The 21,215-nt window shown below is 59.8% G+C and overlaps 3 protein-coding genes across 5 annotated transcripts in view; 2 read left to right on the top strand and 1 right to left on the bottom strand.

Moving 5' to 3' along the window:
- The first annotated feature begins 16 nt into the window (after positions 1 to 16).
- Positions 17 to 4,146, top strand: ARHGDIG (Rho GDP dissociation inhibitor gamma). Of its 2 annotated transcripts, XM_040593263.1 has the most exons (6): positions 17 to 358; positions 1,468 to 1,653; positions 2,640 to 2,723; positions 2,799 to 2,875; positions 3,453 to 3,516; positions 3,607 to 4,146. In XM_040593263.1, exons 1-6 carry the CDS (start codon positions 286 to 288, stop codon positions 3,804 to 3,806), a joined length of 684 nt encoding a protein of 227 aa, XP_040449197.1. In that variant the 5' UTR covers positions 17 to 285; the 3' UTR covers positions 3,807 to 4,146. The 2 variants fall into 2 exon arrangements, with proteins under 2 accessions (XP_040449197.1, XP_040449196.1); XM_040593262.1 differs by having other exon boundaries at positions 170 to 358; positions 2,640 to 2,875.
- Positions 4,081 to 7,705, top strand: PDIA2 (protein disulfide isomerase family A member 2). Its single transcript, XM_040593264.1, has 11 exons — positions 4,081 to 4,609; positions 4,994 to 5,200; positions 5,434 to 5,567; positions 5,641 to 5,778; positions 5,855 to 5,971; positions 6,045 to 6,170; positions 6,250 to 6,444; positions 6,755 to 6,875; positions 7,046 to 7,227; positions 7,319 to 7,405; positions 7,529 to 7,705. The coding sequence occupies exons 1-11, from the start codon at positions 4,081 to 4,083 to the stop codon at positions 7,607 to 7,609; spliced, it is 1,917 nt and encodes a 638-aa protein (XP_040449198.1). The 3' UTR covers positions 7,610 to 7,705.
- A 2,150-nt stretch (positions 7,706 to 9,855) lies between these two features.
- The window catches only part of AXIN1 (axin 1), a 75,078-nt gene continuing 63,718 nt past the window's right edge, over positions 9,856 to 21,215 (bottom strand). The window contains exons 7-10 of one of the 2 annotated variants that reach the window (XM_040591881.1): positions 19,682 to 19,858; positions 18,224 to 18,469; positions 11,102 to 11,269; positions 9,856 to 10,319 (exon numbers count right to left, since the gene is read on the bottom strand). In XM_040591881.1, the coding sequence (XP_040447815.1) occupies positions 10,193 to 10,319; positions 11,102 to 11,269; positions 18,224 to 18,469; positions 19,682 to 19,858 (718 nt within the window). In that variant the 3' untranslated portion in view covers positions 9,856 to 10,192. The remainder of the gene's footprint in view (positions 10,320 to 11,101; positions 11,270 to 18,223; positions 18,470 to 19,681; positions 19,859 to 21,215) is intronic. The other variant, XM_040591882.1, reaches the window with a different exon arrangement.

Here is a 21,215-nt window from a genome sequence, read left to right as displayed (position 1 = left end):
CCGAGGGGCGGGGGCGGGCGGGGGCGGGCAGCCGAGCCGCCGCGTCTGCGGGAGCCGCCGCCGCCGCCCCGCCGGGCCGCGCCGGGCAGCGCCGGGGAGCGCAGCGGGGAGCACCGGGGAGCGCCGGGGGCAGCGCGGCGGAGCCGGGGGCAGAGCCGAGCGCGGCGGGAGGAGCGCGGCCGCGGGTCCCGGCCGATCCGCCGACACCGGCAGAGCCGCGCCCCGGGCCCCGGCAGCGGCCGCCCCGCCCGGCCCCGGGGGCGGCGGGCCCGGCGCGGCCCGGCCATGCTGGGGCTGGATGTGTGCGAGGCCGGCGGGCAGCTGCTGGAGCTGCTCTGGCTGGCGCTGTGCTACCGAGGTGAGCGGCGGCGGGCCCGGGCGGCGCGGCCCCGCAGCGGGAGGGCAGCGCCCGGGTGCTCCGGGGAGGGGGCAGCGCCCGCACGCGCCGGGGGTGGGGGCAGCGCCGCGGGGGGGGGGGGAGCGTCACCCCAACAGGTGAGCATCCCCCCGCCCCGGCGCCCGGGGTGCCGGTCAACGAGCATCTCCCAGACCCCTGGGGCCCGGCGCATCCCGGGGGGGCAGGGGACCCCCCCCAGCCCCCCCCCCCCGCCCCGCAGTCCGAGCTGTGGCCCCCGCGGGGGGCTGGGCGAGCCCCTGGGTGGGCGCATCCCTGGGCTGGAGCCAGCACGGCCGGGTGCGACATGCCGCGGTGGTGACCCAGGCGCAGGGTCCTTTGCTGGGGAGCCAGAAGGGCGACAGGGCCACCGCTCCCGGCCACCGCCACTGCCCTGAGCACTGCCACTGCCCCGGGGTGCTCAGCCCCTGTGGCTGGGGGCTGAGCGTAGTGGTCCCTGCCGCAGGCTGTCCCCAGGAGCTTTGGGGGTCCAGGGCTTGTGGTCAGAAGGGCGTGGGGGGTGATGTGATGGGCAGGGCACAGCCAGGGGCGGTGGGGCCGTCGCCTTCCCTCGTGCCCCCCTGCAGCCCGACACCCCCCGGAGCCACCGCTTGCCCCAGTACTGGCTTTTCTCCCTGCAGCTGCCGGTGGTTGGGGGTGGGAGATGGGGCTGCTGGCTGCCCACTGGGGTTGGAGGGGCACAGGGTGGGGACCCCTCCGGGTGATGGGGCGCAAAGGGCACCCGTGGGCCGTGGTGGTCTGCAGGCGCCCCCGGTCTGCACGCAGCACGTAGGCACCAGCTCATCTTGCTCCATGACCATGCGGAAATGCGGCCGGCGGCACCTCTGGTCTCAGCTGTGCCACCGGGCCCTGGGGACACCGAGCCTGGCGGCGTCCCCGTGGCCCCGAGCAGGGGGACAACTCGGCTGCCCCACGGGGAATTGCCTGCATCCATCCCTGGCGTGTCCCAGCTCAGCCACCCCCTGCCCACCGATGGCTGTGTGTCAGGGGGTGGGGGGTGTTCCCCGGGGTGTCCCCGGGACGGCGGGACTGCCACTGCCTGTCCCCCGCAGACATCATGGCTGACAAGGAGGGGGTGACGCTGTCGCTGGAGGAGGAGGAGGAGGATGCCGATGTGGCCCTGGCGTACAAGACGCCGGAGAAGAAGAGCCTGCGGGAGATTCAGGAGCTGGACCCGGGGGACGAGAGCCTGCGGAAGTACAAAGAGGCGCTGCTGGGTGCCATCCCTGCCGCCGTGGGTAAGGCTGGGGGCTGCCCACCCGGGCTGGGCGCCCCGGCACCCCGGCTGGCTGACGCAGCCTCAGCGGGTGCAGGGAGCTCAGGCACCCCCAGCACCCGTGGGGCGTCCCCAGCAGTGAGGGCGCATCCCGGCTGGCATCGCCCGTGGGTGCTGCCTGCGCCCCCCAGCCTGCGCGGAGACCCCGGCATCCCCCTGCCGACAGGGGTAACGGCTGCCCGGGGACCCCGGTTGCCTTGGTTACGGGATCACCGCTGCAGTTGCCATAGGAACAGTTACAAGGGACCGGGAAATTCATTGGGATGACAGAAACGAGCCGGGGCCGGGATGGCACGGCTGTCGGCGCCCCCCTGCTCCCCAAGGCACCCACAGCAGCCGCCCCAGCCTGGCGCTGCCCTCGGTGCCTACGGGGCCGGGCCAGGCGGGGGATGCTCCATGGACCCCGCACCCTGGTGTGCTGGCCGAGGGGTGCGTGAGAGCTGGGGGTGGGTGGGGAATGCGCAGGCTGGTGAGGTGCGTGCAAACCAGGGGGGTGCACGATGGGGAGTGTGCAAGCTAGGGGTGCCTGTGCAGGCTGCTGGGGTGCAAGTGAGCTGCTGGGGTGCAGGTTGGGCTGCTGGGCTGAATTAGACCAGCGCCTGCCTCAGAGGATGCCTTTGCCTGTGCACGCTGCCTCCTCCTCCTCACCTTCCTTGGCTGGCACCCGAGCCAGGGAGCATCCCACCCCGGGAGGTGCCTTCAAACACCATCTTACTCCAAAGGCGTTGATGCCAACGTGGGGGGTGGCCTGAGATGCCCCTGGTCTCCTGCGCCCTGCCTGGGCTGCCCAGCACTCGCTGGCTCCTGACACCCCCACCATGGACACCGTGGCCCTTCATGCCATTAGGGGGTGTATGGGCAGCCCCCCGGCTGTGCTGGGATGGAGTTGCCAGTGGCAGTGGGCTGGGCACAGGTGGGTAAGGTCTGTGCCCTGCCGCTTGTCCCTAGATGCCAGCGTGCCCAACGTGCAGGTGACGAGGCTCACCCTGATGTGTGAGCAGGCACCGGGGCCCATCACCATGGATCTGACAGGTGAGCAGTTGGGGATCCATGAGAGGAGGAGGAGGAGGAAGGGGTGCTGGACTGATGGGCCATCTCCCCTCGCAGGAGACCTGGAGGTGCTGCGGGGCCGGGCTTTTGTGCTGAAGGAGGGGGTGGACTACAGGGTGAAGGTATCCTTCAAGGTGAGGCTGGCCCTGCTGCCCTCGCACCCTGGGGTCCCTACCCCACGGGGTCCCCGCTGCCCTGGCTCCCTGCCCTAAGGGGTCCCTGCTCCCTGTGGGTCCCTTTTCCCCTCTGTCCCTGCCCCACAGTGTCCCTCCTGTCACCCCTGGGTCCCTGCTGTCTCAGGGTCCCTGCCACCTGGGGTCCCTGCTGCCTTGGCATGTCTGCCCCCTATCCCCCCCAGAGTCTCTGTCCCTCTGGGGGTCCCTGCCCACCCTGGGGTCCCTGCCACTCCAGAAATCCTTGCTGCCCCCAGCATTGCTGCCACTGCAGGGTCCCTGCTTCTCTCAGAGGTCCCAGCCAGGTTGGGGCCCTGCCTTTCCCAGGGGTCCCTGGGGGTCCCTGCCCCTCTTGGGGGTCCCTGCTACCCTTGATACTGCTCAGTGCTCAGTCCTAAGAGGCTCAGTCATGGAGAGGGGGTTCAGGATGGGGTTTTAGTGATGTGTGCCCCTCCTCCAAGGCCAGGGGTCCCCAGAGCGGTGGCAGGGGCACCATGCCATGGGGCAGCACCCATGGCACCCTGCCTTCCACCCGCAGGTGAACAGGGAGATCGTCTGCGGGCTGCGGTGCCTGCACCTCACCTACCGCCGGGGCCGGCCTGGTGAGCGCTGTCAGGGGGTCGGGGAGGGCATGGTGGGGGGGATGCTGCCCTGGCCCTGCTCACCCGTCCCTCCTCTCCCCTCTTGCCCAGTGGACCGCGACGTCTTCATGGTGGGCAGCTACGCGCCGCGGGCCGAGGAGTACGAGGTGGTGACGCCGGCAGAGGAGGCACCGCGGGGCTGGCTGGCACGGGGCTCCTACCGCGTCTGCTCCCTCGTCACCGACGATGACAAGATAGAGCATCTCTCCTGGGAGTGGGGCCTCTGCATAAAGAAGGCCTGGGAGGACTGACCCCCCCATCTGCACCCTGGTTCCCCCCCCCACCAGCTCGGGGCCGCGGTACCTGCCACCCCGGGGGACCCCTTGCTGGCACCGCCGCGCTTGCCCCGGTCGCGGGAAGGGTTGTGTGTGGGGGGTGTCTCTTAGCGAGCGGGCGCCTGCAGTCGTGGTCTTTGCAACCAAAGTTATTTTTAATTGCTGTTTTTTTTTAAATACCGATGCCCGCCCGGTCCTTGCGGCATCCCCATCACTGGGGCCGGGGCTGTGACCCTGCTGCGGCGGTGTCATGCCCGGCTACCCACCCGGTCGCAGGCTGTGCTCTTCCATCGCCATTAAACCCTACAGACTGGTCTTACTGGTGTGTCTGCGTCCCCACCACCTTGGCCCCTGTCCCCATCCCGCCGGCAGGACCAGGTCCCACTGGAGGGACGGGCAGCTGGAGAACAGCCACCTGGTCCCACTGCCTTATCGTCGGTGCCGGGCAGCCAGTAGCAGAGGGCCACGAGCCCCAGGGGCCTGGCACCACCCGCCCCAGTGCCCTTATCTGCGTCCTCCCCGCCGTGGGCACCGGCTGTGGCGAGGCACCATGCGGGGCTGCGGCACCCAGCTGGTTTGGCTGCTGGTGCTGGCACTGGCCTGGCTGGACCCAGCGTTGGGGGGTGAGGAGGAGGATGGGGCGGTGGTGGCGGAGGAGGAGGAGGATGAGGATGAAGTGCTCTCGGATGAGCTCAAGGAAGAGGACAGTGTCCTGGTGCTCCATGAGCACAACTTTGCTCGTGCCTTAAGCGAGCATCGGCTGCTGCTGGTGGAGTTCTGTAAGTGCCCCCGCTGCGGGCAGGGCTGCGGGCAGGGGCGTGGGCAGGGGCAGCCGTAGGGAATGGGTGCGGGATGGGGGGTGTGGGCAGGGGCACGGCTGTGGGGCAGAGGGGCAGGGGCACAGGGCATGCGGCAGGGCAGCAGTGTGGGGCATGGGATGGGGCCAGGGACACAGAGGCGTGGGGGGATGTGTAGCGGGGGCGTAGGACACAGGGCAGGGACATGTGGTGGGGGTGGGACACGGGCCCTGGCACAGGGGACACGGGCAGGGGCACAAGCTGGAGCCCAACAGGCTCCTGCAGCTGTTACATGCCCCAGCCCCTCCCGGGGACCAGGGACACCCCAAAGCTGTCCCCACTGCCGACACCGTCCCCTGCCCGCAGATGCACCGTGGTGTGGGCACTGCCAGCGGCTGGCCCCTGCCTTCGCCCAGGCGGCCGCCATGCTGAGGAATGAGTCCAGCGTGGTGCGGCTGGGCAAGGTGGATGCCACGGCGCAGGCAGCCCTGGCCAGCGAGTTCGGCGTCACCTCCTACCCCACGCTCAAGCTCTTCCGCGACGGCAACCGCACCCACCCGCTCGCCTACACTGGTAGGGCTGCGGCACCCGGGGCGGGGGACGCTGCGATGGGTGTTGGGATGGGCTGGGGTGGCAGGGGGTGGCAGTGTCCTGGTGGGGGTTGCAGGGTGGTGGTGGTGGGGAGGTGACAGTGTGGTGATGCGGTGGTGATGGCAGGTGGGTGGCTGGGGGTGATGGCATGGGGACGGAGCGGCAGCCCGGTGGGGGGTGGCTGGGGTGACATGGGGCCCCGCTCCGTGTGGCAGGCCGCATGGACGCCAAGGGCATCGTGCGCTGGATGCAGCGCCGGGCCAGCCCCAGCGCCACGCTGCTGCACAACGCCACCACCGCCGCCACCTTCATCAGCTCCCAGGACCTGGTGGTCGTCGGCTTCTTCAAGGTTGGCTGGGGTGGGCGGGGGTGGGCTGGGGGCTGCGGCAGTGGCCGTGGCAGCTCACAGGGTGGCTGTGCAGGACCTGGGGGGCGAGGCAGCCCAGGTGTTTTATGAGGTGGCCGGCGAGGTGGTGGACATGCCGTTTGGCGTGGCTGAGGCGGCGGAGCTCTTCCAGGCATATGGGCTGGCAGCCGACACCGTCTGCCTCTTCAAGAAGGTGAGGTGGTGGCAGGGGGGTGGTGGGGCCATGCTGGTGTGTTCCCCCCAGCCCTCACCAGCCCCTGCCCCGGCAGTTTGACGAGGGACGGACAGACTTTCCTGTGGACCCAGCGCAGGGGCTGGATGCAGCCAAGCTCACCCAGCTGCTCCGCGTCCACAGCCTGGAGCTGGTGATGGAGTTCACCAATGAGGTACGGCCCCGTCCCTGTCCCTGTCCCTCTGAGGGCTCTGGCCCCCTGCCCTCACCCTCCTCCTCCTCCTCAGACTTCTGACCAGATCTTCGGTGCCAAGATCCCCCACCATATGCTGCTCTTCCTCAACAAGTCATCCTCAGCGCAGCTGGGGCTGCGGGATGGCTTCCGGGCAGCCGCTGGCGCCTTCCGGGGCCAGGTGAGGAGGACCCACGCTGGGGACATGGTGGGGTGGCCAGGGGGCACCCGAGCCTCAGCATCACCCGTCCTCCACCCAGGTCCTCTTCGTGGTGGTGGACGTGACCGGGTTTGGTGCCGATGTCCTGCCCTTCTTTGGCATGACACCCGCTGACGCCCCCACCCTGCGCCTCGTCAAGATGGAGAACAACCGCAAGTACCAGATGGAGCAGGACGCCTTCTCAGACACGGCCATACGCGCCTTCGTCCAGGCAGTGCTGGACGGCAAGGTGAAGGTGAGGGATGCGGCACCATGCCAGCCAGCACCAAAGATGCTTCCCTGTGGTGAGCAGTGCACTGTTAACTCTGAAGCCTAATGCTGGCAGTTGTGTGGTGAACACCAGTCACCCGCTCGCTGACGTTTGCGCTGCCAGGCCTGAGGATTTGCGGGGTTGTTATGGGAAAGGAGGCAGGAGACCGTTGATGTGGAGACACACGGAGCTGGGATGGTGGCAGAGGGAAGAGGTGGCCCGAAAGGCAGCACAGGAGTCATGGGGCCCTGGCGCTGCTCAGCCCGTGTTGTGGCCTTCCTGGCTGTCCCCACAGCCCCACCTGATGAGCGCAGAGCCCCCCGAGGACTGGGACACACGGCCTGTGAAAGTCCTGGTGGGGAAGACCTTTGAGCAGGTGGCGTTCGACGAGACCAGGAACGTCTTTGTCAAGTTCTGTAAGTGCCGGGGCTGCTCTCAGCCCTCCCCGAGCTCTGCCACCAGGCTCAGCCCCCTGCTGTGACAGCCCCCAGCTCTGTCACACACCCCTCTCCGGGGGACGCTGCACGCTGATCCCGGCAGAGCCCCGGTGCCCCGGCTCGTCCCCCTGCACTGTGCCCCCCCACAGACGCGCCGTGGTGCTCCCACTGCCAGGAGATGGCGGCTGCCTGGGAGGAGCTGGGCGAGCGCTACAAGGACCACGAGGATATTGTCATCGCTGAGATGGACGCCACGGCCAACGAGCTGGAGAACATCACCATCAGAGGCTTCCCCACGCTGCACTACTTCCCTGCGGGGCCAGGCAGGAAGGTAGGTGGGGGCACTCATGGGACCACCCTGGCTCTGCCAGCACCCAGGGGATGGGGTCACCCCTCGTCTCCCTTCCATCCTGCGGCTCCAGATGGTTGAGTACAAGAGTGCCCGAGATGTGGAGACCTTCTCCAAGTTCCTGGAAAACGGGGGTACGCTGCCCGAGGAGCCACCCACAGTGAGTGAGGTCCCCCCGCCTCGGGCCAGGGACCCCCACCGGCCCTGGGGCAGGATCCTGTGGGATGGGGATGGGGACAGGTGAGGGGGTGCATCAGTCCAGCCTCATCGCTGCCTTCTCCAGGTGCCCAAGACCCCCGAGAACAGCACGGGCAGCGAGGAGCCCAGTCCGCTGGGGACAGCTGAATCCCGGGATGAGCTGTGAGCCCCATCCCGCTCGGGTGCGTGCTATAAACGACCTGGAAACAATGTGGGCTCTGGCCTGTGTCTGCGGCTCCCCCGCACCGTGGGGTGCACATTTTGGGGGGTACCCCCGTGTCTCAGGGACACAGCAGGGCTGGCAATGGGCAGAGCCCCCACTACCCCAGGGTAGCTCGGCCCTGCGCCCCCATGGAGGGGGGTGCTGCGAGGGGCCCTCTGCCTCTCCAGGGATGCTGAGCCTGCGTGGCCCCATGTGTGCCACGGCGCTCGTCCTGGCAACCCCGCGATGGCCTGAGGTGGCCAAGGCCACGGAGGACATGGCTGTGGGGGGAGCCCTTGTGCAGGGCTGCCGGGGTGCAGCTGCCAGGGACACACACCGGGGTCTCTCCTTCGTGGCTTCCAGGCAGCCCTCCCACCCAGGCCTGGGCTCCACAGCCACGTACCAGCCCCAGGAGCTGCTGTCACAGCCAGGGAAGGCGAGAGCCCAACACAGGGCTCCACGTGCTCCTCTTAAGCCCAGCTCGCAGCCTCTGGGACCACCCAGCATCCCCTCCAAACCCTGCCTCTGTCCCCCCTCCCCTGGGCCAGCTCCCCCAGACCTTGGACAGTTCCTCCAGGGGCAACACGCTGGTCCCCTGGGGCCAGGACTTGCCCAGCCACCCCTCCAGGGAGCCCACTGCTGCCCCAGCCACGCCATGGGTCCCAGCCCTTGGCCTGACCTGCCCCATCCTCCGGTAGTCCCAGCTGGCTGCTGGGCACCTGGGCACCTGCTCCACAGGGAAGGAAGAATGCAGCAGGCAGTGGGACGTGGGGTTTTATTTCATTTTATCCAAGTACCTTTGAAAAGATCATTGTACAAGTCAGCACATGAAAATGCAGAGGAGACGTCGCCGGGGCTGCGCGGTCGCTATACATATTTACAGGGGACCCCCTGAGAAAAAAAGGGGGAGATGGAAATCCCAGGCATGGTAACAACCTCACCAGACACACCACCATCAGAACTCACAAAAACCAGGGAAGAAAACCCTTTGTAACGCTGTTCCCAGGCTGAAAACGATTGTGGATTTTGCTGGACTTCACGTAGTGTATAGGCAAGTCACAGAACCGTGTTTTAAAGGCACTCGGTGACATATACAACAGGCTCAGTCGCATCCCAGCACAGTGCCGCAGGGTCCCAGCAGCTCCAACACGTTGCTGCGGCCAAGAGCAGCACCAGGCAGGGCGAGCACCGATGTGGAAGCACCCCTGGCTTTGGGGGCTGCCCCGGTTTCTGCAGGTGGGTGAGGGCTGGTCTCTGAAGGAGCCGGCACAGAGCCATGGCCATGCCAGAGCATGGCAGAGCCCAGGCTGGGGGACGGGCAGGACCGAGGGCAGAGTAGTGGGAGCACCAGTGCAGCCCCCAGCTTTCTTGCATCCGAGTAAGCCCAGGAGTCTTCCCACGGTGCTGGCTGCCCTGCTGCTGGGTGACCTGGCCCCACGCCAGCCCCACAAACTGGCATCAACAACCCCCCGCTCTCGGCAGTGGGCTGCAGTGCCCTCATGCTACTTTCCCTGAGACACAGAAGCTGACAAAAGACACAGGACTCGCAAAAAGTAATTTTTGGTCTTCAGCTTTAGTGTCTGATCAGTTCTGACCCCTGTTATGTTTCTCCTAAAAAAGAGTCCCCCGACCAAAGCTGGAGCTTGGCACCAGGGGCCTGGGCGTGTCTGTGCTGGGCACATGGGTGCCAGCCCTCTGCAGAACTGCAGCCCATCCTGGGAAGCAAACCCTTCTCCAGGGACACCTGGGGTGGGGGACAAGTGCGCGGGCCATGGGATGCCAGCACCCTGCCTGCCGCCCCGGCTCCGAGCCCGTCATCACATTGCGGGAAGCCCCCAGACCTGGGAGCTGGCTCCGACCCTTCTATCCCTCTGGGATTTACTCGGTCGCAAGAAAGCTCAGGAGGAAAAAAAATACCATCCTACCATGTCCAGCAGCTGAGACTGCCAGGGAGGTGAGAGACCGACTCCTTCCGAATGGCTCAATAATCTTCCGAGGTGAGCTGGGACCACAGCCCCTCCGGACCAAGGCCACCCCTTCCAGCCGGTGGGGAGCGGCTCTGCCCGGCAGCGCTCCGAAGCCATCCACGCCGGGGGGCCGGGGCAGGGTGCCGGGAACGCGAGGAGCAGGTGGTCTGATGGATGGCTGTACACTTTGGGCGAGTTCTGCAGTACCTGTATGTTCTACATTTACATAAGAGCACTGTGACATTGGAAATATTTTCCTTTTATTACAATATATCAAAAATATGCAGCTTTAGTAAACAAGGTCATATTACACTTTCTAATGCACTGTACAATGCTACATTACACTTATATTCGGTATGGAGAGGGAGCCCAGGCTCCCACTGGCAGGTTCGTGGGGGTGAAACGGCATCCACCGGCAATCCGGAGCTTGCCCAGGTCTGTGCCGGAGCCGGCTGCCACCCTCCGCCCTGGGCTTGCCCAGTGCCCGTGGCAGTAGCCCTGCCAACGTCTGCCCCAGGCCTTCTCCTCCGGTCCCAGAGTCTTTCACAGTCCTGTCCTCACGCCTCGGAAGCCCTGAAGCCTAGTCAATCTTTTCCACCTTCCCGATGATCTTCTCTTCGAAGATGGGCAGGATGGTGTCATCCTCCCGCACCTCCTCGAAGACCACACCACAGTCGAACTCATCACTCACTTTCTTAAAGTAATACCTGAAAAACCAGGAACACGGGGGCACAGAGGGGAAAGAAAAAAAAAGCAAGCAGGTGAATGGTCACAGGGGCACCACAGTCCCCAAACCTAGGCATGGCCATGGGGGCAACTGGGGCTGTGCTTCTGCCCCTGCCCTCACTCAGGGAGCAAAGGAGTGGTCAGGACCTGTGCTAGCACGCTCAGGAGCTCCAGCCCTGAGCCCAAGCCCATTCACAGCTCTCCCAAAAGTAGTGGCTGAGGCACCTCTATTAGTGGAGCATTTCCAGGCAGGCTCCCCCATGGAAGCTCCTGCCTGGAAGACGGAACCTGGAGAGCGACATGCCCCGAGCCTGTCTGCTTTGGGGCTCCGGCAGGACCCAGCCTCCCTGCCCGCACTGGAGGAAACTCTGAGAGGAGCTGGAACAGCTCTGGAAGTCAGAGGGTTCCCCCACAGCATCACTGAGCACTGGCTGATGCTGCTCAGCCCAGGACCCTGCAGGGCTGCTCAGCAGCTTCTGCTGAAGGTGCAAACTCTGACGCGGGGCATTTCTGCTAACAACCCCAATCTCCCTCATCCCTGTAACCTGCCTCCTCAACAACCAATGCGCCTTGGCCATGCTGCCACATCCCCACCGCAGCATGCCCTGTGGGAGCCCTCCTGAAAGGCTCCAGGAGTGCCCCCAATCTGCCACCTTGCTCCTTCACCTTGGTGGGGGGAACACCGCTGTGCCCTGGCAGCAGCATCTGCCAGGGGTTGCCGACAGTCTGCTGGCACCACAACACACACGGGAGCAGCCCTTACCTGTAGTTCCCTTTCTTGGTCAGCAGCTCCTTGAACTGTCCCAGCGTCACCACGCGCCCTTTGACGAGAGTGCGGTAAGGGATGGGCTCTCCGCAGAAGTAGTAAGCAACCACAATGTTCTCACACGGCTGAGACGCACCGCTGCCTGGTCTCTTCTGGGGCTTCAACCTGCCATGCAAAAATACAAACGACCTGCTGAGTATCAGCCCATGGTGCTCAGCACCATTGCTGCTGCTGGGTGCCCTTCTGGGTACGCAGCTGCCCATGCAAGAGGTGTGGTCAGGTCCCACCAGAGGTGATAGAAACGGGCCAGAGGAAACACAGTGTGGTCCCTGAGCATCCTTTGCTCTGGCCACCAGCTCTCTTGGCATGCAGCCACACACCTGCATGGTGAAAGAGTGAACAGCACTGGGAAAGGCTGGAAGGGGCCCAACCACAGCTACAAGGAGGGCACAGGTTCTAGCTCAGCCCCTTCACACTGAAGAAACCCACCCCAAGGCTCTGAGAGGTCATGGCCCTTCCCACAGTACCACTGGCTCAGGGAGACACTGGTAAGCTCTGGGCAAGGCTGAGCATCCCTGGCCTACGGCAGCAGACCCAGGTCACCATCAGCACGCTCCTGGTGTGCACCAAGCACACAGGGCCAGAAACACGCATGGGGATGATAATGGACACACCGCTCACACAGCCATGGCCGTGTGCCATGGCCACAATAGCTCAGCATGGCTTTCTGCTAACCTACATCTGCAGGGCTGTGCAGACAGGACTGCTCCTGCTCCCCACGGCTCCCCTGGGCACTTCTCCCACTGTAGATAGAGGTCGGAGGGGATGGAGCTCCCAGCGGGGCGTGCCCCGCAGGCTTCACTGCCTATCCTGTCTGTGCAGGGTGGCAAGGCAGTTGCCAGCTCCAAAACCCCAGTGACTTTAAATTTCCTGTGTTTTCGCAACTCTCAGAATGTTGGTCTGGTCTCTGCTTCCAGCCCACACACCGGGGTTCTGCTACGTGGGACCAAAAGCATCAGCCCAGTCCTAACCCCATCTTCAGAGGCAGACAAAAGCAGCAATAATAAAACTCTGGATACTTTGCCTTTCTGAAGGACCTTTCATCTGGGGTGCCGTAAATGCTGCACAAACATTAGAGCAGCCTACACAAATCGGTAACTTGGCATGTGTGGTATAAGCCAGGGGCAGCCTTCCCTTTCAAAGTCACATAAAACAAATTTGGCAGCTTAAAAAAATTATTTTAAAAGTATGGTGGATAAAAAAGATGATTTTGTATTTACATGACTGGAAAGTTGCTATAAAAAACAGAATTTGCCAAGCAGATGAGGTAATCGCCGTTTTGGAAATGACTCCGACCTTAACCTTTAAACACTGGCTTGCAGGCAGTGTGCCTTTTTAATGGCATGCCCACATAAACATTGGCATTGCAAACCAAGACCAGACACAATCTTTTCACCTCTTTCTACAAGCAAGAGAGGTCTAAAGTTCAACTGAACGACCTTCCTGGTGCCTGCTCTGCCTGGGAGACCTTGGGAGAAGATGCAGCATCCTGAGAGGCAAGGGTCCACCCCGGTGCCAGCGGAGCTCTCGGAGCTTCTCCCATCCCCATATCAAAGCACAGGATGCCCTTTAGCTAGAAAAACATTAAGGAATTGAGTCATCCTTGGGAAAAAAACCCACGACATTTAAAGTAAAAATGGGTCATAAATTCAGGCAAATTCTGTGAACCCTGCAAGCCAGAAGTTAATTGAAGGGGTTTGGAAAACCTCAAAGTCCCTGAGCTTCTCTTAATCCTGCTAGGAACAAGTCATGACTAAGAGAGCTACTGTGTGCCTGGGGACCTGGGGACACAGCGACACGCTCTGCGCAGGCAGCAAAGCTGGTTCCCCCAGGGCTGCTGTTCTTTGCCTGGGGAGATGGAAAAGATGCCCCTTAGCTCAGCCTGGCAGGAGCAAGAGGGGGACCATGCCGGTGGCTGGCAGCGTCCTTCCTCCTCCTCCTGCCACTGTGCAGTTCAGCCCTGAAAGGCCGCTGCTGAACGTGCTCAGCCTGGCTCCAGGGCTCACCTCTTCCCAGAGCAGAGATGTGCCTGAAAATGATGCCCAAAAGCAGAAACTCTGCACTGCTTCACAGAGCTAGAGTTATAAACAACCTCCATGGCTTTGGATGCCCCTGCTTGTGCTATAAATCATAGAATCACAGAATGGTTTGGGTTGGAGGAGATCTTAAAGATCACCCAGTTCCAGCCCCCTGCCAGGGGCAGGGACACCTCCCACCAGCCCAGGTTGCTCCCAGCCCCGTCCAGCCTGGCCTTGGACACTGCCAGGGATGGGGCACCCACAGCTGCTCTGGGCAGCCTGGGCCAGCGCCTCAGCACCCTCACAGTGCGGAATTTCTTTTTTCTCTCTCATTTAAATCTACCCTCTTTCAGTTTAAAGCCATTCCCCCTTGTCCTGCAGTCTGTCCTCAGCTTTGTTGTAAGCCCCCTTTAGGCGCTGGCAGGCTGCTGTAAGGTTTCCCGGGAGCCTTCTCTTCTCCAGGCTGAACCACCCCAGCTCTCTCAGCCTGTTTGCACAGCAGAGGGGCTCCAGCCTCTGAGCATCTTTGTGGCCTCCTCGCTCCAACAGGTCCATGTCCTTCTTATGCTGGGGGCCCCGAGCTGGACGCAGCGCTGCAGGTGGGGTCTCACAGCAGTGGAGCAGAGAGGGAGAATCACCTCCTCGACCTGCTGGCCACGCCGCTAGTGATGCAGCCCAGGGTGTGGTTGGCTTTCTGGGCCACAGGTGCACATTGTCGGGTCATGTCGAGCTTGTCAACCAACACCCCCAAGTCCTTCTCCTCAGGGCTGCTCTCCATCCATTCTCCACCCAGCCCGTATTTGTGCCTGGCACTGCCCCAGCCCACGCGCAGGACACAATCCGTCAGGCACAATTTGCCCTTGGTGAAGCCATGCTGGCTGTGAGCAATAACCTTATTTTCCACGTGCCTTAGCATAGTTTCCAGGAAGATCTCCATGATCTTGCCAGACACAGAGGTGAGATTGACAGGCCTGTAGCTGCCCGGGTCTTTTTTTCCCTTTTTAAAAATGGGGGTTGTGTTTCCCCTTTTTCAGTCCATGGGAACTTCAGACTGCCACAACTTCTCAAATACGACAGACAGTGGCTTAGCAACTTCATTCACCAGTTCCCTCAGGACCTGCAGATGCATCTCATCAAGGCTCATGGACTTGTGCAGCTTCAGGTTCCTTAGATGACCTTGAACCAGATCTTCACCTATGGTGGGTGGTTCTTCATTCTCCCAGTCCCTGCCTTTGCCTTCGGTGACTTGGGCAGTGGCTGGAGCACTTGCCAGTAAAGACCAAGGCAAAAAAGTCACAGAGTACCTCAGCCTTCTCCGTGTCCCAGGTAGCCAGGTCTCCTGCTTCCTTCTGGAGAGGGTTCACAGTTTCCCTAGGCTTCCTGTTATCACCAACGTACCTACAGAAGCTTTTCTTGTTGCCCTCCATGTTCCTGGCCAGATACAATTCTATCAGGGCTTCAGCTTGCCTAACCTGGTCCCTGGCTGCTCGGACAATTCCTATGTATTCCTCCCAGGCTAACTGTCCTCCAGCCATCCCACCACATCTCCGTGATGCCAATAAGGTTGCAGCCCTGCAGGCGTGCGCACATCTCTAACTTCTCTTATTCATTCCCCATGCTATGTGCAGTCTCACAGAGGCTTTCAAGCCGGGCCCCCGATGCTGACTCCCCGGCTGGAGTGGCTGGAATTCCTCTGTGGTGCTCTTCAGATGCTCTCCTGCTGCCCTGCCATCCCTCTCCAGGCTCTGGGCATCTCTTGCTGGCACTGGCATCGAACTTGTAGGAGTGGGATGGACTGAGGTTCCCCTCTACTGGCAACTTTAGTTTAAAGCTCTCTTCACCGGCTTGCCAAGCCTGGGACCAAAGATGCTTTTCCCTTTCCCTAACAGATGGACCCCGCCAGCCCCCAAACGACCAGGTTTCTCAAAGCGAATCCCACAGTCGAACCGCTGGTTGTGGCACCAGTCCCATAACCATCTGCTGATTTGCCAGATTCGAGTGGCCCTTCCAAACCCCTTCCCTTTGACTGGGAGGACTGATGGAAAAACTACCTGTGCTCCAGAGTCCCTGCCCACTGCTCCCAGGAGCAGAATACACACACATCCCAAACTGCAGCCACTGATCTCTAGCAGGCTAAAGCAGAGCTGATCAATACAGAATCACTGAAATGTAACTTTCCAAGAGCTCATCTCAGGAGAATGAGACAACACAACTGTCTCTGCTTCCGTCATTGCCAAGAGTGCTCCTGGGACCATGGCTTACCGAAGCAGGCTACCAGACCACCTCTGAGCCCTGCCTCATTAAAGCTTCCACCTGCACCCATCGCCTTGGTGGCAGTGTGACCCAGAAACACAGCCAGGTACCACCACCCTGCCTTTCTGGGATCACCTCCCTTTGCTGCATTTGTCACAAGCACAAAATGTTATCCAGTAAGGAAATGGCAGCGCGCATCGGACTTATCGCATCTGCTTTCCAGTCCTGATTTCTTTAGCCATAAAGCCCAGTGGTGCTGTGACAAGAAAGCTGAGTCCAGGTTACAGCACCAATCCAACCTCACTGCGACGCAGAGATGAAGTGCCCAGCTCACTCCAACTCAGCCCTGGGGCTGGGGTGTTTTGGAAAGCCTGAAATGCACCCAGCAGATGTTACCTTGGGAGGTGTCCCAGCCATATTTCTTCTGGGTGCAGAATTTCTGCCACATTTTTTCTGCTCCTCTTCCAGGCTTGGCCCAACTCCATTAATTCCAAACTGAGATCACACCAACGTTCTCACTGCTTGCAAAAATCTTTTTGCTGAAGGGCTAGTACTAATTACTTTATCCAGCTGCAAACATAAGTGAACTGTGACACTGAGCTACAGAAAATGACTCAAAAACTGGCTGTACATGGAAGAAACATGATGGTCACTGGGACACCAATGCTGGGCATACTGGATCTCCTTCAGTACCGGACATTTAATCCTGCATTGCTTGCTAGCAGCAGCCAGGTAACTACCTCAACGTCCCTCCAAATGTTGTGGTATAGGGAGAGAAAGGCTTTTTCTGCAGTAGAAGTGTGGTTTCTCAAGAATATTTGTGATTCCCAGCACAGGCACTGCAGGCGCCTCCTTTATTTCTAGCAGGGCGGTGCTGGGGTGGGAGTGGGGCTGCTGGCACCCCAGCCAGGGCAGCAGGCAGCTAGCTGGGGAAGGCTGTGCCAGAGGAGGGTGGTTGGTGAGCCGGGTAACTGTGCTGGCGAGGTCAGCTTGGCCATACAAAGCTGGCACGCTGCACTCTCCTCCTGCAGGCAGCTCAAGCCGGTGCCCCAAGGACACCTCCAGGCTCACCTCCACCTCTGCTGCCGTCGGCACTGTGCTTGCCCAAGGCTGCCAACAAACCTGCGACACCAGCTCCCTTTTCCCAGAGCTCTTCAAAGCTCCCGACTGAAATAAATGGTGTTTACACATGAGCTCCCCGCTCTGTTTCTCCTTTGCTCTCAGGAGAGCTGTGGGGTCTATTTTCAGGGAGACAGACCTCTGTGCTAACCATAGCAGGAGCTCTCCAACAAGCTGCTAGCTCAGGCATGCTTCAAGCTAGAGCACCCAATCCTGTCAAAATCCAGCAGAGAGTTTTCAATATCCAGAAACCTTTGGTTTCCTGGGGACCGCTGCACTCATTCCTGCCTGCTACTGGACATAGGCACATTTGCTTTTCCTGAGCAGTTCCCTGCCAGCGAACACGGCTCCCTGGTTTTCCATGCCTGGGGCAGGTCAGGGGGATCCTTGCACCACCGGGAGAAGAGCCAGACCTCATGGAGTGGCAGCGAAGGCAGAGCAGCCCAGCCCTGGGACTGCTCAGCCTTCCTCTCGCTGGTCTGCCTGGCATTTACCACAATGCCATGAGGTTTCGACAAAAGCTACACTTACAACACATGCCAAATTATTATTAAGAGTATTAATTGCATACACATATAGCATATAGCATATGTTGGTGTTTCCAAAGTGTGTATCTGCATCTAGACATTTCTGGGGAAGGTGCATGAATTTAATATGACTATAAATGACTTTTACTAATAAACCCTATCCGATTACATCAACTGAAAGGTAGATCGAATAAACTTGGCTTACCCTGACTTGGAAGAGCCCTCTAATTACCTGGCTTTCAATCAATACTCTGACATAAATACGCAGAAGTCTGCTACATGGTCACTGCAAGCAAAAATAATTGGAGCTCGGCAATTAAGAGTTTCTTTTTTAAATTACATTTTTGTTTCTAAGAGTCAGACTGCAAAGTTTCAAGTTTTTGGAAGACAGCTATAAGGCTGTGAAAGGTTTTTAATGGACAAAGTGCTTTTAGCTGGTAACAGTAATTATCTAGCACTTCCAAAATGCTTTTAATCTGAGAGCTCCATGTCACTTGCAAATAATGTTCCCCGAAAGAGAACACAGGAGCAGGAGAATGAGCTCCGCAACAGGCATTAAGCTGAGTCACAAAAAGATGCATGGCCATGCAGCAAGTCAGTGCTGCTGCAGCAGGACTACAGTGCAGTGCTCTCATCCAGATGCCATGAGCAAACTTTTCCAGAAGCCTGGGGGAGATAAAGAGCAAATACATATGCTTCTTCTGCACTCAATTCTGTTGTGTCCTGCTGAATTCTCCTCCTGCACCAAGCTTTGAAATCATCGTTAGTGTGAATTAATGGAGAGTCAGCAAGTACCAGGGGAGGGAGCTCTCCCGTACCAAGTACAAGCCCCTTCTACGCAGGCTTCCCCAGCCCAGCTCCTCCTCAAGCTCTCAGCAGCCTCTTCCACACCCTGCCAGGAGCATTTCCAGCCTCTCCATCCACAAACCACTAGCCCAAGCCCTCAAAATGGGTTTTGGCATTCGCACCAGCGTGTCAGAGGGACTGAGGCAGATTTCTCTGACCCCCCTGCATGTGCCTCAACCCAATTGGTGCTGGGAGCTGGAGACTAGAGCAGAGGACATGGACATCTCCTTCAGCTGCCCACCTTCAGGGCAGTCTCCCCCTTGCCTCCCACACACAGTCAGACCCCATCAACATACCTTTGCTTAAGGGGGAGTTTTCCAGCCCTTTTTTCCTCCTCCTCCAACCTCCTGCGAGCTTCTTCCAGCTGGGTGAGAGGGTTGGGGGCTGGATTGGGCGGCATGGTAGGATCTTGGATGAAGGGATGAGAAGGCTGGACGATGTTTCGGAGCTGGGCACTGACCCATGGATGCACTGCAACAGGCCGTTCAATGGAGAGGGGTCGGACCATATCATGGGACAGCTGCTTCTTAGCACCTGAAGAGCTACACACAAACACAAAGGTTTTACATGGACCACTGAGTCACTTTGCACAGGCACAGAGTCACTCCTAAATGAACCTACAGCTTCTGCAGCTGGACATGGGCACCACTGGGAAGTTCCTTACAGCACGGCTTCCAAGGGAGAGGGGAGCACCATCCGCGCCTAGAGAACATTTCAGGACAGCAAGTCCTGAGACAGGGTGAGCAACCCAACCCTGACACAAAGCCCACAAATCTGTTTAAGGGCTCTCATCAAGTCCACAACACCTGAAAATAAATCCAGCAAAAGGCAGCTCAACCATTTGTGACATTCCCCCACAAGATGCCCTCCCATGTGCTGACGACGTTCCCAGTCTGGGAGCTTCTCCATGAGCTGCTGGTTGGCCTCTCCAGGGAAGGGGATGCTGCAGAGATGTGCTCATTCTTCCCCAGCTCTGGTGGCAGAACCTGCCTGTCTGACTTCATGGTGGCCTGGCACTGCCCATGGCCCTGGCACTTGGCCCCAGCTGCCTGCAGTGCAACCTGCCCTGGCCTCTACCATCAAGCAAGAGAAGAAACCACCAGCAGTTTCACCACTGAGCCTCCAGCGCAGCTGTGTCAAAGGGGATGAGAGACTCCAGATCCCTCTCATCAACACCCCGCACATGCCGTTATTTTGCCAGACTGACCAGACAGTGATTAAGGATCGGTGCCTACAGGAGATGTTTGACAACAGAGAAACTCCCAAGGCAGCCATGTCCTTGGCTCCACTCCAGGCAGGTGCGGCCATCCCAGAGGATGCTCCCCACAAGCCAAAATGCTGGGCAACTCTGAGCTGTGCTAAACTGCTTACTCAGGACCAACGGCTAAAGTACATCAGGTCTGACATTTCTATCAGCACCTTGCAGGAGTAACAGGCATTTACATACAAGCAAATGCTTAAAGGAAAAATACTGCCTACTGTGTGCCGTGTTCTCCACCTTGGAACCATAGCAGCAATTAGTGAGATTCCCCTGGGGCTGCAACCTCCCCCATGACCAGAAGTCATCCTTCAGAAAAAACAGTCCTTATAGCCCTCGAGCAATTCTCAGTCTCCAAAGGGTCTAAACCCTTGTGCCTGGTGGATTCTCATCTTTCCAAGATCTCCAGAAACAAGGCAGACTGCCCAGACACACATGCCTTGTGCAGGGGATGCAATACAACAGCGTGAAGCCCCCTTGCTCTGCCAGCCCTTACCCATGGTTTGTTTTCCTATGCCTGCTGATCTCCTTCTCTCCTTCTATGATCCACTGAAGGATCTTCTGGTTTCTCTCCACGTCTTCAGGAGATCCTGGCATCTCATAGTTGGCACCATCACTTTTCCCTGAATCGGTCTTCTTAACATTTCTTTTTGAGAGCAGACTTGCTTTCCCACTGCAAGAACAAAGCTTGAGACATTAGCGCTTTGCCTAAGCCAAACCACCGCAGACCATGGCAGAGGATGGACACGTCTGTCTCCAGACACCTTCAGCCCTGCTAGGGTCTGGTGCTCCTGCAGTACAGATGTGGCCCTGGCTGCCTTCCACAGCCTCCTGGCTCTACCATAGCTCAAACCAACTGTGCCACAGTTGAGGCTAAGAGTAAGACTGGCTAGACCTAAGCACAGCAAGCTTCTCCATCCAGCCACCTGTGGGGAAAGGGAGCTTCTCCTCTGGGCAAACAAATCATGACAATGTGGCAAGAAGATCCGCCACACGAAGGGTTGTGTTAAACCCCCAGCTCTTTGCTCAGAGCAGGAGGTTCATCCTGGTGCTGCAATCCGTTGGCTGCCTCTCCACACCAGACCACTGCTTGAAACCTGGGTCCTCCCCATCAGCCCCAGATTCACTGATACCCCAAACTGCTGATCTGCCATACCCAGCATTTGTTTCTCACCCCGACTTGAACCACGGCTTCACACCATGGTGGAAGATCACATCTAGTGGGGTGGGCTCCCCTCTGCAGGCTCTCGTGCACTGGGAAGCCCAGCTACCTCAAACACTGTAGCCAGACGGACGCCAGGCGGAAGGTGACACTCTGGCTATGCTTATGGCTGCAGCAAAGGTTCCTACAGAAACCCCACCACTCCTTGCCCACACGCATGCCCATGTGAGCAGCCCAGCAGCCCCACGCTCACGAGGCCATGCAGAATTCACCCGTGCTGGCCTGTTGTTGCCACAGCCTGTAAATTTCATGGGACCCCCATTGTCCTAATCACCCACCTGCTTTACTCCATAGGACCTCCCTACTTCTGCTTCTGCGTGCTCACCAACACGCACAGGAAAAATAACTTCAACACCATAGAGGACCACCAGGCCCTCAGGCAGCTTTGCTGACATTTAAAAAAAAAAAAAAATCTGGAGAGGGATTGTTGAAGATCTACAAAGGCAGGGCAAACTGACAACTTCTTCTCTGCTTCTCCCCACGTAAGGCCTAGCGGGCATTAAATGAAATTCTCCAGCAGCAGGTTCAGTGTGAACAAAACCCCCCAAAAAAGTCTTTTCCTGCAGCTTGTAATCAATGCAGACACGGCTGCAGGAGGCTGGGGGGCCAGCAACCCCGATGGGTTCAACAAGGAGCCAGACGAGCCACTGCAAGAGACTGGTGGCTGCCAAACAAGACTGTTCGGATATAACCTCGTCTTGTGAAGCTCCTAACCTGCGGACTGTCAGTATGTACCAGAGGAAGGACAACTCTGAATGTGCCCTCTTATAATCACCTTAAATAGATGCTGTAGTCAGTGCTAGAGGAA

This window comes from Falco naumanni, chromosome 4 (assembly GCF_017639655.2).
Source record: "Falco naumanni isolate bFalNau1 chromosome 4, bFalNau1.pat, whole genome shotgun sequence".
NCBI classification, from domain to species: Eukaryota; Metazoa; Chordata; class Aves; order Falconiformes; family Falconidae; genus Falco; species Falco naumanni.
The sequence above is the reverse complement of the archived record's forward strand: the minus strand, read 5'-3'. Positions and strand labels throughout refer to the sequence as shown.

Bases quoted from the DNA above. Each gene is read 5' to 3' on its own strand.
- ARHGDIG (XM_040593262.1), top strand. From the start codon at position 286: ATGCTGGGGCTGGATGTGTGCGAGGCCGGCGGGCAGCTGCTGGAGCTG. The intron at 1,654-2,639 runs GTAAGGCTGGGG...GCTTGTCCCTAG, and splicing joins TGCCATCCCTGCCGCCGTGG to ATGCCAGCGTGCCCAACGTG. The intron at 3,517-3,606 runs GTGAGCGCTGTC...CCTCTTGCCCAG, and splicing joins CTACCGCCGGGGCCGGCCTG to TGGACCGCGACGTCTTCATG.
- PDIA2 (XM_040593264.1), top strand. From the start codon at position 4,081: ATGCCCGGCTACCCACCCGGTCGCAGGCTGTGCTCTTCCATCGCCATT. The intron at 5,568-5,640 runs GTTGGCTGGGGT...GTGGCTGTGCAG, and splicing joins TGGTCGTCGGCTTCTTCAAG to GACCTGGGGGGCGAGGCAGC. The intron at 6,876-7,045 runs GTAAGTGCCGGG...GCCCCCCCACAG, and splicing joins GAACGTCTTTGTCAAGTTCT to ACGCGCCGTGGTGCTCCCAC.